The sequence below is a fragment of the Ranitomeya variabilis genome, chromosome 2, assembly GCF_051348905.1.
Source record: "Ranitomeya variabilis isolate aRanVar5 chromosome 2, aRanVar5.hap1, whole genome shotgun sequence".
Taxonomy (NCBI): Eukaryota; Metazoa; Chordata; class Amphibia; order Anura; family Dendrobatidae; genus Ranitomeya; species Ranitomeya variabilis.
Window position 1 is genome coordinate 310344795 of NC_135233.1, and position 14986 is coordinate 310359780.

The 14986-nt window shown below is 50.5% G+C and overlaps 1 protein-coding gene across 5 annotated transcripts in view; it reads right to left on the minus strand.

Moving 5' to 3' along the window:
- MTMR1 (myotubularin related protein 1) overlaps positions 1-14986 on the minus strand; it is an 81690-nt gene that overhangs the window by 6606 nt on the left and 60098 nt on the right. For all 5 annotated transcript variants that reach the window (XM_077285227.1, XM_077285226.1, XM_077285228.1 and 2 more), the window contains one exon: positions 7581-7757. In XM_077285227.1, the coding sequence (XP_077141342.1) occupies positions 7581-7757 (177 nt within the window). The remainder of the gene's footprint in view (positions 1-7580; positions 7758-14986) is intronic.

Below are 14986 nucleotides of genomic sequence, written 5' to 3' on the forward strand. Positions count from 1 at the left end.
TGCCTGTGGAGGATGGGGGTAAGAGATGAGCTCTGCGTGTGGGGGATGGGGGTAAGAGATGGGCTCTGCGTGTGGGGGATGGGGGTAAGAGATGGGCTCTGCGTGTGGAGGATGGCGGATAGAGATGGGCTCTGCGTGTGGAGGATGGGGGTAAGAGATGAGCTCTGCATGTGGGGGATGGGGGTAAGAGATGGGCTCTGCCTGTGGAGGATGGGGGTAAGAGATGAGCTCTGCGTGTGGGGGATGGGGGTAAGAGATGGGCTCTGCCTGTGGAGGATGGGGGTAAGAGATGGGCTCTGCATCTGGGGGATGGGGGTAAGAGATGGGCTCTGCATCTGGGGGATGGGGGTAAGAGATGGGCTCTGCGTGTGGGGGATGGGGGTAAGAGATGGGCTCTGCGTGTGGGGGATGGGGGTAAGAGATGGGCTCTGCATCTGGGGGATGGGGGTAAGAGATGGGCTCTGCATCTGGGGGATGGGGGTAAGAGATGGGCTCTGCATCTGAGGGATGGGGGTAAGAGATGGGCTCTGCGTGTGGGGGATGGGGGTAAGAGATGGGCTCTGCATCTGGGGGATGGGGGTAAGAGATGGGCTCTACATCTGGGGGATGGGGGTAAGAGATGGGCTCTGCGTGTGGGGGATGGGGGTAAGAGATGGGCTCTGCATCTGGGGGATGGGGGTAAGAGATGGGCTCTGCATCTGGGGGATGGGGGTAAGAGATGGGCTCTGCGTGTGGGGGATGGGGGTAAGAGATGGGCTCTGCATCTGGGGGATGGGGGTAAGAGATGGGCTCTGCATCTGGGGGATGGGGGTAAGAGATGGGCTCTGTGTGTGGGGGATGGGGGTAAGAGATGGGCTCTGCATCTGGGGGATGGGGGTAAGAGATGGGCTCTGCATCTGGGGGATGGGGGTAAGAGATGGGCTCTGCATCTGAGGGATGGGGGTAAGAGATGGGCTCTGCGTGTGGAGGATGGGGGTAAGAGATGGGCTCTGCGTCTGGGGGATGGGGGTAAGAGATGAGCTCAGCGTGTGGGGGATGGGGGTAAGATGAGCTCAGCGTGTGGGGGATGGAGGTAAGAGATGGGCTCTGCGTGTGGGGGATGGGGGTAAGAGATGGGCTCTGCGTGTGGGGGATGGGGGTAAGAGATGAGCTCAGCGTGTGGGGGATGGGGGTAAGAGATGGGCTCTGTGTGTGGGGGATGGGGGTAAGAGATGGGCTCCACAAGGTCTCCTGCACAAAGGCTACTCCTATTTACAAAGTGTCTGGCTGGATAATGCACGGAGCGCCACTCACTCAAGGACACACATTACCTTCAGAACTGGTAAAAGATGAATCTATTTGTTCTTGCTGAATGAGTCTGTTTTTTTATTTTTATCTTCTGCTACAACAGGGCGTCTGGCTAGAAAAGCAAATGTGTTTTAATACCACGGTGTGATCTCCGGCAAATCAGACCACCATTTATTCCCATTTATCTGCAAAAACACATTTCCTTCAAGACTTTTTTTTTCCCCTGCGGTTTCGTTTTCTCCTGAGTTTCTCTTCATCATAAAACTAAAAAGCCCTGTGCCTGGTTTTCTGTAAGACAGCCCTGACCATTAAACGTACTGGCAGTGAAAGGCGGCATGTAGCTATTAGGGAAGCAGGAATGGCAGACAATTAGCAATGCACTGCAGAGATCTACGGATCCGCCATGCTAAGCGCTATCAGGTCTATATACTATTCGGTAACGGCTGCCTAAACAGTAGCGCAAACTGTAATGAGCCACAGTATGCAGCTTAATCAGAACATTACACTTGTCATATAGTGCTGCCGCCTAATGCTTCCCCACTTTACAATTGGGAGTTAAAATCAATTTTCATCTGGGGAAATGAGGCCGTAATCTGCTTAGGTTTCTAACAGAAGACAGTCTATGGTCAGTTAAAGGGAGTCTCCTGGCTCCAATATAGGTATCCAAGTGAGCGCAGGTCATTGTAAGGGGCCCTGCGGTGAGAAGAGCCACACTTTTAGTTTAAAGGGAATCTGTCAGCAGGTTTTTACTATGTAAACTGAAAGCATCATGATGTAGGGGTAGAGACCCCGATTCCGATTTCTGTAATAGAAATGAGCAAAAAGCTTTGCTGTACCGAGCTCTGACCTGTGGTCCGTGGCTCTATTGCAGCAGGCATAGTATGTCGCAGGCCGTAAAAGTGACAGGGGCACCAGGAGATGCCGGCCCAGTGAAGTCCAGCTGGAATAGAGGACTGGACCAGGAGATTGGAAATGGGTACTGAAAATCTTTTTCCAATACCTAGTGCATAAATGAGGTATAACACCATTTCGGGCCATTGTATGACTCGTATCCTTCAGTTTTCCCTTCTGCAGATTCTGCCTCTAGTTTTCAGTTGTTTCTCACCTAACAGGTGGAGACTAGCAGCTATGTTGTCTCCTATACACAGTATCCAAAGAGATGTATTTCTGATTATATTTCTCTGTAGCACAGACAAAAGCAGCAGCAGCAACATGGACAACATTATACAGCAGTATTGAGCTGTGTGGCTGTGAATCCAGCACTGAAGTGAAATACATTTGCTGAAAGTTGCAACAATCTTTGTCTGGCTATCTGGTCTCTCACTGTGCTGAGTGCTCCTCACTTCTCTTCCCTGACCTTTTCCATATAGGTTAATAAGCCATGTCATCTCCTTGTCGTGACAGTCTTGCTTTCTGTATGACGGATATGAGCTGCTTTTTTCAGTGGTTGGTGAATTCAGCAGATGAGGGGAGGGGGAAAAAAGGGACCATAAGTAGAGAGAAAAAGCAGATTTCTCTGATGAGATATCTTAAGTGTTTTATACACTGCTCAAAAAAATAAAGGGAACACTAAAGTCCCACATCCTAGATATCACTGAATGAAATATTCCAGTTGTAAAACTTTATTCATTACATAGTGGAATGTGTTGAGAACAATAAAACCTAAAAAATTATCAACGTAAATCACAACTAATATCCCACGGAGGTCTGGAGCTGGAATGATGCGCAAAATCAAAGTGGAAAATGAAGTTACAGGCTGATCCAACTTCAGTGGAAATGCCTCAAGACAAGGAAATGATGCTCAGTAGTGTGTGTGGCCTCCACGTGCCTGTATGATCTCCCTACAATGCCTGGGCATGCTCCTGATGAGGCGGCGGATGGTCTCCTGAGGGATCTCCTCCCAGACCTGGAATAAAGCATCCGCCAACTCCTTGACAGTCTGTGGTGCAACGTGACGTTGGTGGATGGTGCGAGGCATAATGTCCCAGATGTGTTCAATCATTGAGGTCTGGGGAATGGGCGGGCCAGTCCATAGCTTCAATGCCTTCATCTTGCAGGAACTGCTGACACACTCCAGCCACATGAGGTCTGGCATTTTCCTGCATTAGGAGGAACCCAGAGCCAACCGCACCAACATATGGTCTCACAAGGGGTCTGAGGATCTCATCTCGGTACCTAATGGCAGTTGGGCTACCTCTGGTGAGCACATGGAGGGCGGTGTGGCCCTCCAAAGAAATGCCACCCCACACCATTACTGACCTACTGCCAAACCGGTCATGCTGAAAGATGTTGGAGGCAGCAATCGCTCTCCACGGCGTCTCCAGACTCTGTCACGTCTGTCACATGTGCTCAGTGTGAACCTGCTTTCATCTGTGAAGAGCACAGGGGGCCCGTGGTGAATTTGCCAATCCTGGTGTTCTGTGGCAAATGCCAAGTGTCCTGCACAGTGTTGGGCTGTGAGCACAACCCCCATCTGTGGACGTCGGGCACTCAGACCATCCTCATGCAGTCGGTTTCTAACCGTTTGTGCAGACACATGCACATTTGTGGCTTGCTGGAGGTCATCTTGCAGGGCTCTGGCAGTGCTCCTCCTGTTCCTCCTTGCACAAAGGCTGAGGTAGCGGGCCTGCTGCTGGGTTCTTGCCCTCCTACGGCCCCCTCCACGTCTCCTGGTAGCGCCTCCAGCCTCTGGACACTACGCTGATAGACACAGCAAACCTTATTGCCACAGCTCGCATTGATGTGCCACCCTGGATGAGCTGCACTACCTGAACCACTTGTGTGGGTTGTAGAGTCCGTCTCATGCTACCACAAGTATGAAAGCAGAACCAACATTCAAAAGTGACGAAAACATCAGCCAGAAAGCATTGGTACTGACATGTGGTCTGTGGTCCCCACCTGCAGAACCACTCCTTTATTGTGTCTTGATACTTGCCAATAATTTCCATCTGTTGTCTATTCCATGTGCACAACTGCATGTGAAATCGATTGTCAAACAGTGTTACTTCCTAAGTGGAAAGTTTGATTTTACAGAAGTTTGATTTACTTGGAGTTACATTCTGTTGTTTAAGTGTTCCCTTTATTTTTTTGAGAAGTGTATATTCGCTTGCACTACTGATTTGTGCAATCTCACCCCCCTCCCATGTTATGGCCTTTAAGGCAACTCTCCAGTTGTACATGGTATAACATTATCTAGGTAACACATAGTAACCGGCGACCTCCTTTTTGATTTGGGCCAGGTTCCTGGGCCCCTTGTCTTTCACCTAAGACGGTCACAGTGATTCTTACACCAGCTGATGCATAATGTGATTTGATCATTCCCTGCCCTTTTGGATGGGCCTTGGCTCCTCACCTTAGCAGAGAATGAGAACATACAAACTCCTTGCAATTGTTGTCCTTGGTGGGATTTCAACCCTGAACCCCACCCAGCACTGCAAACCTCCAGTGCTAACCACTGATCCACCATGCTGCCCTTACAAAATGGAAAGGGCTGTATACTGATGAAATATTTACAAAAGCCAAATTTCATCAACCTGTGTTCCCACGTTCCATAGCTAATCCAAAGTTATCGCGTTTAAATGCCACATTATCATTAGCAGACCATTATACGCCCTGAAAATTACTCTGCCAACGACTATCCCAAAGGTCAACATTTGCGGGTCTAAATGATGACCACAACATAGCCAGAAGGGAGCGTATTCTTTGATTTCAGAGATAAAAACTATTCTGTGACAAATAACCCAGAAAGAAAAAATACACAAGCTGGCTTTACAGGGTGTGGACACTTTAGGGGGCTTTTTTTCTCTTAAATGTATGTACTTTGGGCTTAAAATCATTTTGAAATTAGATATCATTAGAATTAGAGGAAAAATCCTGAAAGCCTTTTATTGCTGGCTGCTGAATGAGTGATCTAAGAATCTGTCAGTCTGTTCATTCTCACCCTAGATTTCATTCTGAACTTAAGTGTCGATTTACGATCACATCAAAGTTGAGCAGAAATTTGTGGTCATAAACCAGCTGAGAGGAGACCCATGAAAAAGGCAGAAAAAAAAAAAAAAAAAAAAAAAAGTTACAAATGGATTAACAGTTAAGGCTACTTTCACACTAGCGTCGGGAACAACCCGTCGCTGTGCGTCGGGCCGACGTTCCCGACGCTAGCGTGGTCTCCGCCGCACAACGGAGGCAGTGGATGCATTTTTCCCACGCATCCGCTGCCCCATTGTGAGGTGCGGGGAAGTGCGGGGAGGTGGGGGCGGAGTTCCGGCCGCGCATGCGCGGTCGGAAAAAGCGGACCGTCGGGAGCAAAAAACGTTACATGTAACGTTTTTTTCTCCCGACGGTCCGCTACCACACGCCCAAGCGTCGCAAAACGGACGCGACGTTTGGCAATGCGTCGCAAATGCGTCGCTAATGTTAGTCTATGACGAAAAAACGTATCCAGCAAGAACTTTTGCTGGATGCGTATTTTCGGCAAAACGACGCATTTGCGACGTATTGCAGTTAACGCTAGTGTGAAAGTAGCCTAACTTATTCAGCAGCCAGCAATGTGCAGGGAAACAAAGTGCCTGTAAAAATAAATGGTGCCATATTTTTGTTTAATGAAGCCCAATTGGAAAATTGATTTTTTTGCCCCCAAAACTGTCAAATTTATTTTACAAGCTTGGAAAAAATGTTGACTTCAGGCGTTTTCAAAAATAAGGTATCTTTATGTGTCTCAATGACCTCCAGATGATGGCACTATAGCTCATCTGTAGTGATTTAATATTTTTTTTATCTTGCCAAGTCGGGGTGGCTCATCAGGTATACCTGTCATGTCGGACGCTATTCACACTAGGGCGTCCGACAGACAGCGGTAATTCCACATTCGTCCACTATACGCTCAGTGGCGTCGGCTAGACTTTATCCAGGTTGTCCGGGGTTAATCTACCTGGTAATCGGGTTGGAGGCCGGGTCACGCCCATGGCCTTTAAATAGTCATTCTGGACTTTGGGCGTCGCCGATTATAGCTTGTGTCTTGTGCCTGGTGATCTCGGTCTGGAGTGGTGGTCTAGGAGAAGAAATATCGTATCTGGTGGTGTATTATCCTTTGTCATATTTCTCCTTCCTATATTTGTATTGTTTTGCCCTGTGCACATTATAGTGTTTTCCTGTGTGTCTGCGGTGTGGTGCGTTTTTAGTTTTCCCTGTCTGTGCTTTCTGTAGGGGTTGGTGTGTGGTCTTATCACTGGGTGGCGGGTGGAGGTTTCAGCATAGGACTGAAACAGGAGTCAGGGTCAGGCCTGGCGGCCCAGACAAGCACACCATCAGTGTAGATTCTGGGAGAGGGACAGACAGGGTTTCCCCTAGTCTGAGGGATATCGCAGGGGCCCGGGTAATCAGCTGTAGTCTACCCAGTACCCCCGTGACAATACCTTACTTATAAAAGTCAACCCAACTTCGAAAGGTGTTGAATGCATGAATAAATAAATAAAGGTCCAGAGAACTTTCACCCTGGTCTTCACTCTGTGGCAGCACCTGAGAATTAACACTTTTTTTCGCTGTTTGGTTTGAATATTAAAATCTGTAAGGCTCTGCTGGAATTACTCATTTGCTCTGCTATAATGTTGTGTGATCTGCTGCCCAGCATGTGAAACATGATCCCTCTAGAGACGTAAGCCTCCCCTACACCTGAGATGACAGTCTCTGCATCTATAGGAGCCCTCGCTCAGCCAAGGATCTCACGCTCTCTATTAGACATCTCCTGGACTAGGTTTATCTCTTAGAGAACAAAATGATCGACCATATGAAAATCGGGTGTTCTGGACCCTTAACTCCCTGACATGTGTTGTGGGCCCCCATACATATGAGAATACGTGCTGAAACCTGTCAGTAATCAGTGGGTTTGGCTGATGTTAGTCTAATATATACGGGGGGCTGAAGAGAGCAAGGGAAGTGCGAGTTTAGAAGGCATGTGGTGTGTGCCGTCCCATACTACAGGGAGGACACAATACCATGCCTCTGCGAGTATGGGCCAGCACAACCACATCCTCAGAACTACATGTGGAACTGGTTTACAAGGTTAAATTCGCAATTTTTGGATGATCATACCCCAACACAGAGTGCAGGGCCCATCTATTACAGAGTCAGAGCTACTGTACTCCAATTTCCAAACCAGTCCTATGTAACTAGTATATTCTACAAAAGAAAAACCTAAATTGTATGGAGGCCTTGAGCAGCCGAAAAATTGGCATTTACTCTATAAAGAATGACGTCAGATTGGGGTTGAGGTTTGCGAACAGTACAGTGATACGAACCTGAGGTCTGGTCCTTGGATTCCACCTAATGTAATAATTCACCCACAGTTCCAGGTGGCTCAGACTGGCAACCGGATACAGCACATGGTGCTCATAATTCACATAGAAAGGGTTGGTGAACTCATCCACATGGCTATTAATATAAGACCATAACGATATGGTCTTTGTCTGCACCTCCTAGAAGAGAAAACACAAGGAACAATCACACGCCGCTACTGCACATGTTCACAATATAGGGCATAAAGATTGCAAGGCCAGCAATACAATGAATGGGATCATATGCCCAGAAAAATAAGATCAGGTTTTCATATAAAAAAAAAAAAAAAGCATTGCTTATGTACGCAACAGAAGGATTGTATCTCGGTGAAGCTGCAAGTAGGCAGTGCCCTGTCTGATATTCTGGAAATATAATGAGCAGGAAAGATATGAGGAATAATAATGACCGTGCCCAGAATGAAAAATCAGAAACAAAGGCTACTGTGCCCCCTAGTGGTTAACACTGTGCTCTGCAATAGAAAATTAATGAAGTGAACATCTACTCGACAGGTTTAGTTTTATCACTGCAAACAGTTTTGGCCCTTTAAACACTTCCCTTACCGATAAAGACCTTATGGCCAGACATTACATCCTCGCTGGCTGAGCGGCCTTTAAAGCAGCAGATATTCTGCGCCAATTGATCTTATTGCAAGTAGACCAGAGCAATCATTGGCACAGTACGCCAGTGATCGTTAGGGTGATCGGTCACTCGTTAAGTTTTATTACTGTCACAATTTCCACCTGACAATGTGCTGCCGACAAATGAGCATGTAGCACCATTTATGTCAGCTTGTTTGATCAGCAGATTGTGTACACAGACCAGTACTTGGGAAAAAATTCTGCATATAAGAGTTTTTCCACGTAATCACCTAAAAGTTACGTAGGGTCTCACTGTGGGAAGCAAGGGGCACAAGGGCAGTCTCATGTATGGTGGGAAGGTGAGGGGCACAAGGGCAGTCTCATGTATGGTGGGAAGGTGAGGGGCACAAGGGCAGTCTCATGTATGGTGGATGGTGAGGGGCAAGAGGGCAGTCTCATGTGTGGTGGGAAGGTGAGGGGCACAAGGGCAGTCTCATGTATGGTGGGATGGTGAGAGGCACGAGGGCAGTCTCATGTATGGTGGGATGGTGAGGGGCACAAGGGCAGTCTCATGTATGGTGGGAAGGTGAGGGGAACAAGGGCAGTCTCATGTATGGTGGGAAGGTGAGGGGCACAAGGGCAGTCTCATGTATGGTGGGAAGGTGAGGGGCACAAGGGCAGTCTCATGTATGGTGGATGGTGAGGGGCAAGAGGGCAGTCTCATGTGTGGTGGGAAGGTGAGGGGCACAAGGGCAGTCTCATGTATGGTGGATGGTGAGAGGCACGAGGGCAGTCTCATGTATGGTGGGATGGTGAGGGGCACAAGGGCAGTCTCATGTATGGTGGGAAGGTGAGGGGAACAAGGGCAGTCTCATGTATGGTGGGAAGGTGAGGGGAACAAGGGCAGTCTCATGTATGGTGGGATGGTGAGGGGCAAGAGGGCAGTCTCATGTGTGGTGGGAAGGTGAGGGGCACAAGGGCAGTCTCATGTATGGTGGATGGTGAGGGGCACGAGGGCAGTCTCATGTATGGTGGGAAGGTGTGGGGCACGAGGGCAGTCTCATGTATGGTGGGAAAGTGAGAGGCATGAGGGCAGTCTCATGTATGGTGGGATGGTGAGGGGCACAAGGGCAGTCTCATGTATGGTGGGAAGGTGAGAGGCACGAGGGCAGTCTCATGTATGGTGGGAAGGTGAGAGGCACGAGGGCATTCTCATGTATGGTGGGAAGGTGAGGGGAACAAGGGCAGTCTCATGTATGGTGGGAAGGTGAGGGGAACAAGGGCAGTCTCATGTATGGTGGATGGTGAGAGGCACGAGGGCATTCTCATGTATGGTGGGAAGGTGAGGGGCACGAGGGCAGTCTCATGTATGGTGGGATGGTGAGGGGCACTGAGAGCAGTCTCATGTATGGTGGGAAGGTGTGGGGCACGAGGGCAGTCTCATGTATGGTGGGAAGGTGGGGGGCACGAGGGCAGTCTCATGTATGGTGGGAAGGTGAGGGGCACGAGGGCAGTCTCATGTATGGTGGGAAGGTGTGGGGCACGAGGGCAGTCTCATGTATGGTGGGAAGGTGAGGGGCACGAGGGCAGTCTCATGTATGGTGGGATGGTGAGGGGCACGAGGGCAGTCTCATCTATGGTGGGAAGGTGTGGGGCACGAGGGCAGTCTCATGTATGGTGGGAAGGTGGGGGGCACGAGGGCAGTCTCATGTATGGTGGGAAGGTTAGGGGCACGAGGGCAGTCTCATGTATGGTGGGATGGTGAGGGGCACTGAGAGCAGTCTCATGTATGGTGGGAAGGTGTGGGGCACGAGGGCAGTCTCATGTATGGTGGGAAGGTGAGGGGCACGAGGGCAGTCTCATGTATGGTGGGATGGTGAGGGGCACAGAGCAGTCTCATGTATGGTGGGAAGGTGTGGGGCACGAGGGCAGTCTCATGTATGGTGGGAAGGTGTGGGGCACGAGGGCAGTCTCATGTATGGTGGGAAGGTGTGGGGCACGAGGGCAGTCTCATGTATGGTGGGAAGGTGTGGGGCACGAGGGCAGTCTCATGTATGGTGGGAAGGTGAGGGGAACGAGGGCAGTCTCATGTATGGTGGGATGGTGAGGGGCACAGAGCAGTCTCATGTATGGTGGGATGGTGAGGGGCACTGAGAGCAGTCTCATGTATGGTGGGAAGGTGTGGGGCACGAGGGCAGTCTCATGTATGGTGAATGGTGAGGGGCACTGAGGGCAGTCTCATGTATGGTGAATGGTGAGGGGCACTGAGGGCAGTCTCATGTATGGTGAATGGTGAGGGGCACGGAGAGCAGTCTCATGTATGGTGGGAAGGTGAGGGGCACAGAGCAGTCTCATGTATGGTGAATGGTGAGGGGCACTGAGGGCAGTCTCATGTATGGTGAATGGTGAGGGGCACTGAGAGCAGTCTCATGTATGGTGAATGGTGAGGGGCACGGAGAGCAGTCTCATGTATGGTGGGAAGGTGAGGGGCACAGAGCAGTCTCATGTATGGTGAATGGTGAGGGGCACTGAGAGCAGTCTCATGTATGGTGGGAAGGTGAGGGGCACTGAGAGCAGTCTCATGTATGGTGGGAAGGTGAGGGGCACTGAGAGCAGTCTCATGTATGGTGGGAAGGTGAGGGGCACTGAGAGCAGTCTCATGTATGGTGGGAAGGTGAGGGGCACTGAGAGCAGTCTCATGTATGGTGGGAAGGTGGGGGGCACGAGGGCAGTCTCATGTATGATGGGAAGGTGAGGGGCACTGAGAGCAGTCTCATGTATGGTGGGAAGGTGAGGGGCACTGAGAGCAGTCTCATGTATGGTGGGAAGGTGAGGGGCACTGAGGGCAGTCTCATGTATGATGGGAAGGTGAGGGGCACTGAGAGCAGTCTCATGTATGGTGGGAAGGTGAGGGGAACAAGGGCAGTCTCATGTATGGTGGATGGTGAGAGGCACGAGGGCATTCTCATGTATGGTGGGAAGGTGAGGGGCACGAGGGCAGTCTCATGTATGGTGGGATGGTGAGGGGCACTGAGAGCAGTCTCATGTATGGTGGGAAGGTGTGGGGCACGAGGGCAGTCTCATGTATGGTGGGAAGGTGGGGGGCACGAGGGCAGTCTCATGTATGGTGGGAAGGTGAGGGGCACGAGGGCAGTCTCATGTATGGTGGGAAGGTGTGGGGCACGAGGGCAGTCTCATGTATGGTGGGAAGGTGAGGGGCACGAGGGCAGTCTCATGTATGGTGGGATGGTGAGGGGCACGAGGGCAGTCTCATCTATGGTGGGAAGGTGTGGGGCACGAGGGCAGTCTCATGTATGGTGGGAAGGTGGGGGGCACGAGGGCAGTCTCATGTATGGTGGGAAGGTTAGGGGCACGAGGGCAGTCTCATGTATGGTGGGATGGTGAGGGGCACTGAGAGCAGTCTCATGTATGGTGGGAAGGTGTGGGGCACGAGGGCAGTCTCATGTATGGTGGGAAGGTGAGGGGCACGAGGGCAGTCTCATGTATGGTGGGATGGTGAGGGGCACAGAGCAGTCTCATGTATGGTGGGAAGGTGTGGGGCACGAGGGCAGTCTCATGTATGGTGGGAAGGTGTGGGGCACGAGGGCAGTCTCATGTATGGTGGGAAGGTGTGGGGCACGAGGGCAGTCTCATGTATGGTGGGAAGGTGTGGGGCACGAGGGCAGTCTCATGTATGGTGGGAAGGTGAGGGGAACGAGGGCAGTCTCATGTATGGTGGGATGGTGAGGGGCACAGAGCAGTCTCATGTATGGTGGGATGGTGAGGGGCACTGAGAGCAGTCTCATGTATGGTGGGAAGGTGTGGGGCACGAGGGCAGTCTCATGTATGGTGAATGGTGAGGGGCACTGAGGGCAGTCTCATGTATGGTGAATGGTGAGGGGCACTGAGGGCAGTCTCATGTATGGTGAATGGTGAGGGGCACGGAGAGCAGTCTCATGTATGGTGGGAAGGTGAGGGGCACAGAGCAGTCTCATGTATGGTGAATGGTGAGGGGCACTGAGGGCAGTCTCATGTATGGTGAATGGTGAGGGGCACTGAGAGCAGTCTCATGTATGGTGAATGGTGAGGGGCACGGAGAGCAGTCTCATGTATGGTGGGAAGGTGAGGGGCACAGAGCAGTCTCATGTATGGTGAATGGTGAGGGGCACTGAGAGCAGTCTCATGTATGGTGGGAAGGTGAGGGGCACTGAGAGCAGTCTCATGTATGGTGGGAAGGTGAGGGGCACTGAGAGCAGTCTCATGTATGGTGGGAAGGTGAGGGGCACTGAGAGCAGTCTCATGTATGGTGGGAAGGTGAGGGGCACTGAGAGCAGTCTCATGTATGGTGGGAAGGTGGGGGGCACGAGGGCAGTCTCATGTATGATGGGAAGGTGAGGGGCACTGAGAGCAGTCTCATGTATGGTGGGAAGGTGAGGGGCACTGAGAGCAGTCTCATGTATGGTGGGAAGGTGTGGGGCACGAGGGCAGTCTCATGTATGGTGGGAAGGTGTGGGGCACGAGGGCAGTCTCATGTATGGTGGGAAGGTGTGGGGCACGAGGGCAGTCTCATGTATGGTGGGAAGGTGTGGGGCACGAGGGCAGTCTCATGTATGGTGGGAAGGTGAGGGGAACGAGGGCAGTCTCATGTATGGTGGGATGGTGAGGGGCACAGAGCAGTCTCATGTATGGTGGGATGGTGAGGGGCACTGAGAGCAGTCTCATGTATGGTGGGAAGGTGTGGGGCACGAGGGCAGTCTCATGTATGGTGAATGGTGAGGGGCACTGAGGGCAGTCTCATGTATGGTGAATGGTGAGGGGCACTGAGGGCAGTCTCATGTATGGTGAATGGTGAGGGGCACGGAGAGCAGTCTCATGTATGGTGGGAAGGTGAGGGGCACAGAGCAGTCTCATGTATGGTGAATGGTGAGGGGCACTGAGGGCAGTCTCATGTATGGTGAATGGTGAGGGGCACTGAGAGCAGTCTCATGTATGGTGAATGGTGAGGGGCACGGAGAGCAGTCTCATGTATGGTGGGAAGGTGAGGGGCACAGAGCAGTCTCATGTATGGTGAATGGTGAGGGGCACTGAGAGCAGTCTCATGTATGGTGGGAAGGTGAGGGGCACTGAGAGCAGTCTCATGTATGGTGGGAAGGTGAGGGGCACTGAGAGCAGTCTCATGTATGGTGGGAAGGTGAGGGGCACTGAGAGCAGTCTCATGTATGGTGGGAAGGTGAGGGGCACTGAGAGCAGTCTCATGTATGGTGGGAAGGTGGGGGGCACGAGGGCAGTCTCATGTATGATGGGAAGGTGAGGGGCACTGAGAGCAGTCTCATGTATGGTGGGAAGGTGAGGGGCACTGAGAGCAGTCTCATGTATGGTGGGAAGGTGAGGGGCACTGAGGGCAGTCTCATGAAACATTACAGAACAAAAGTTTGGACACACCATCTCATTTAAAGATTTTTCTGTATTTTCATGACTATGAATAATAATAATAATCTTTATTTATATAGCGCCAACTTATTCCGCAGCGCTTTACAGTTTAACAGTTTCAAACAACAGTCATAGGTAACAACGTTAACAATACAGTAATAAATTTCAATACTATGAAAATTGTACATTCACACTGAAGGCATCAAAACTTTGAATTAACGCATGTGGAATTATATACTTAACAAAAAACTGTTAAACAACTGAAATTATGTCTTATATTCTAGGTTCTTCAAAGTAGCCACCTTTTGCTTTGAGGACCGCTTTGCACACTCTTGGCATTCTCTTGATGAGCTTCAAGAGGTAGTCACCGGGAATGGTCTTCCAACAATCTTGAAGGAGTTCCCAGAGATGCTTAGCACTTGTTGGCCCTTTTGCCTTCACTCTGCGTTCCAGCTCATCCCAAACCATCTCGATTGGGTTCAGGTCTGGTGACTGTGGAGGCCAGGTCATCTGGCATAGCACCCCATCTCTCCTTCTTGGTCAAATAGTCCTTACACAGCCTGGAGGTGTGTTTGGGGTCATTGTCCTGTTGAAAAATAAATGATGGTCCAACTAAACGCAAACCGGATGGAATAGCATGCTGCTGTACGATGCTGTGGTAGCCATGCTGGTTCAGTATGCCTTCAATTTTGAATAAATCCCCAACAGTGTCACCAGCTAAGCACCATCACACCTCCTCCTCCATGCTTCACGGTGGAACCAGGCATGTAGAGTCCATCCGTTCACCTTTTCTGCGTCGCACAAAGACACGGTGGTTGGAACCAAAGATCTCAAATTTGGACTCATCAGACCAAACCACTGATTTCCACTGGTCTAATGTCCATTCCTTGTGTTCTTTAGCCCAAACAAGTCTCTTCTGCTTGTTGCCTGTCCTTAGCAGTGGTTTCCTAGCAGCTATTTTACCATGAAGGCCTGCTGCACAAAGTCTCCTTTTAACAGTTGTTGTAGAGATGTGTCTGCTGCTAGAACTCTGTGTGGCATTGACCTGGTCTCTAATCTGAGCTGCTGTTAACCTGCGATTTCTGAGGCTGGTGCCTCGGATAAACTTACCCTCAGAAGCAGAGGTGACTCTTGGTCTTCCTTTCCTGGGGCGGTCCTCATGTGAGCCAGTTTCTTTGTAGCGCTTGATGGTTTTTGCCACTGCACTTGGGGACACTTCCAAAGTTTGCCCAATTTTTCGGACTTACTGACCTTAATTTTTTAAAGTAATGATGGCCACTCGTTTTTCTTTACTTAGAATTTGTATTATGGCAAGAAAAAAGCAGCTAACAGTCTATTCAGTAGGACTATCAGCTGTATAT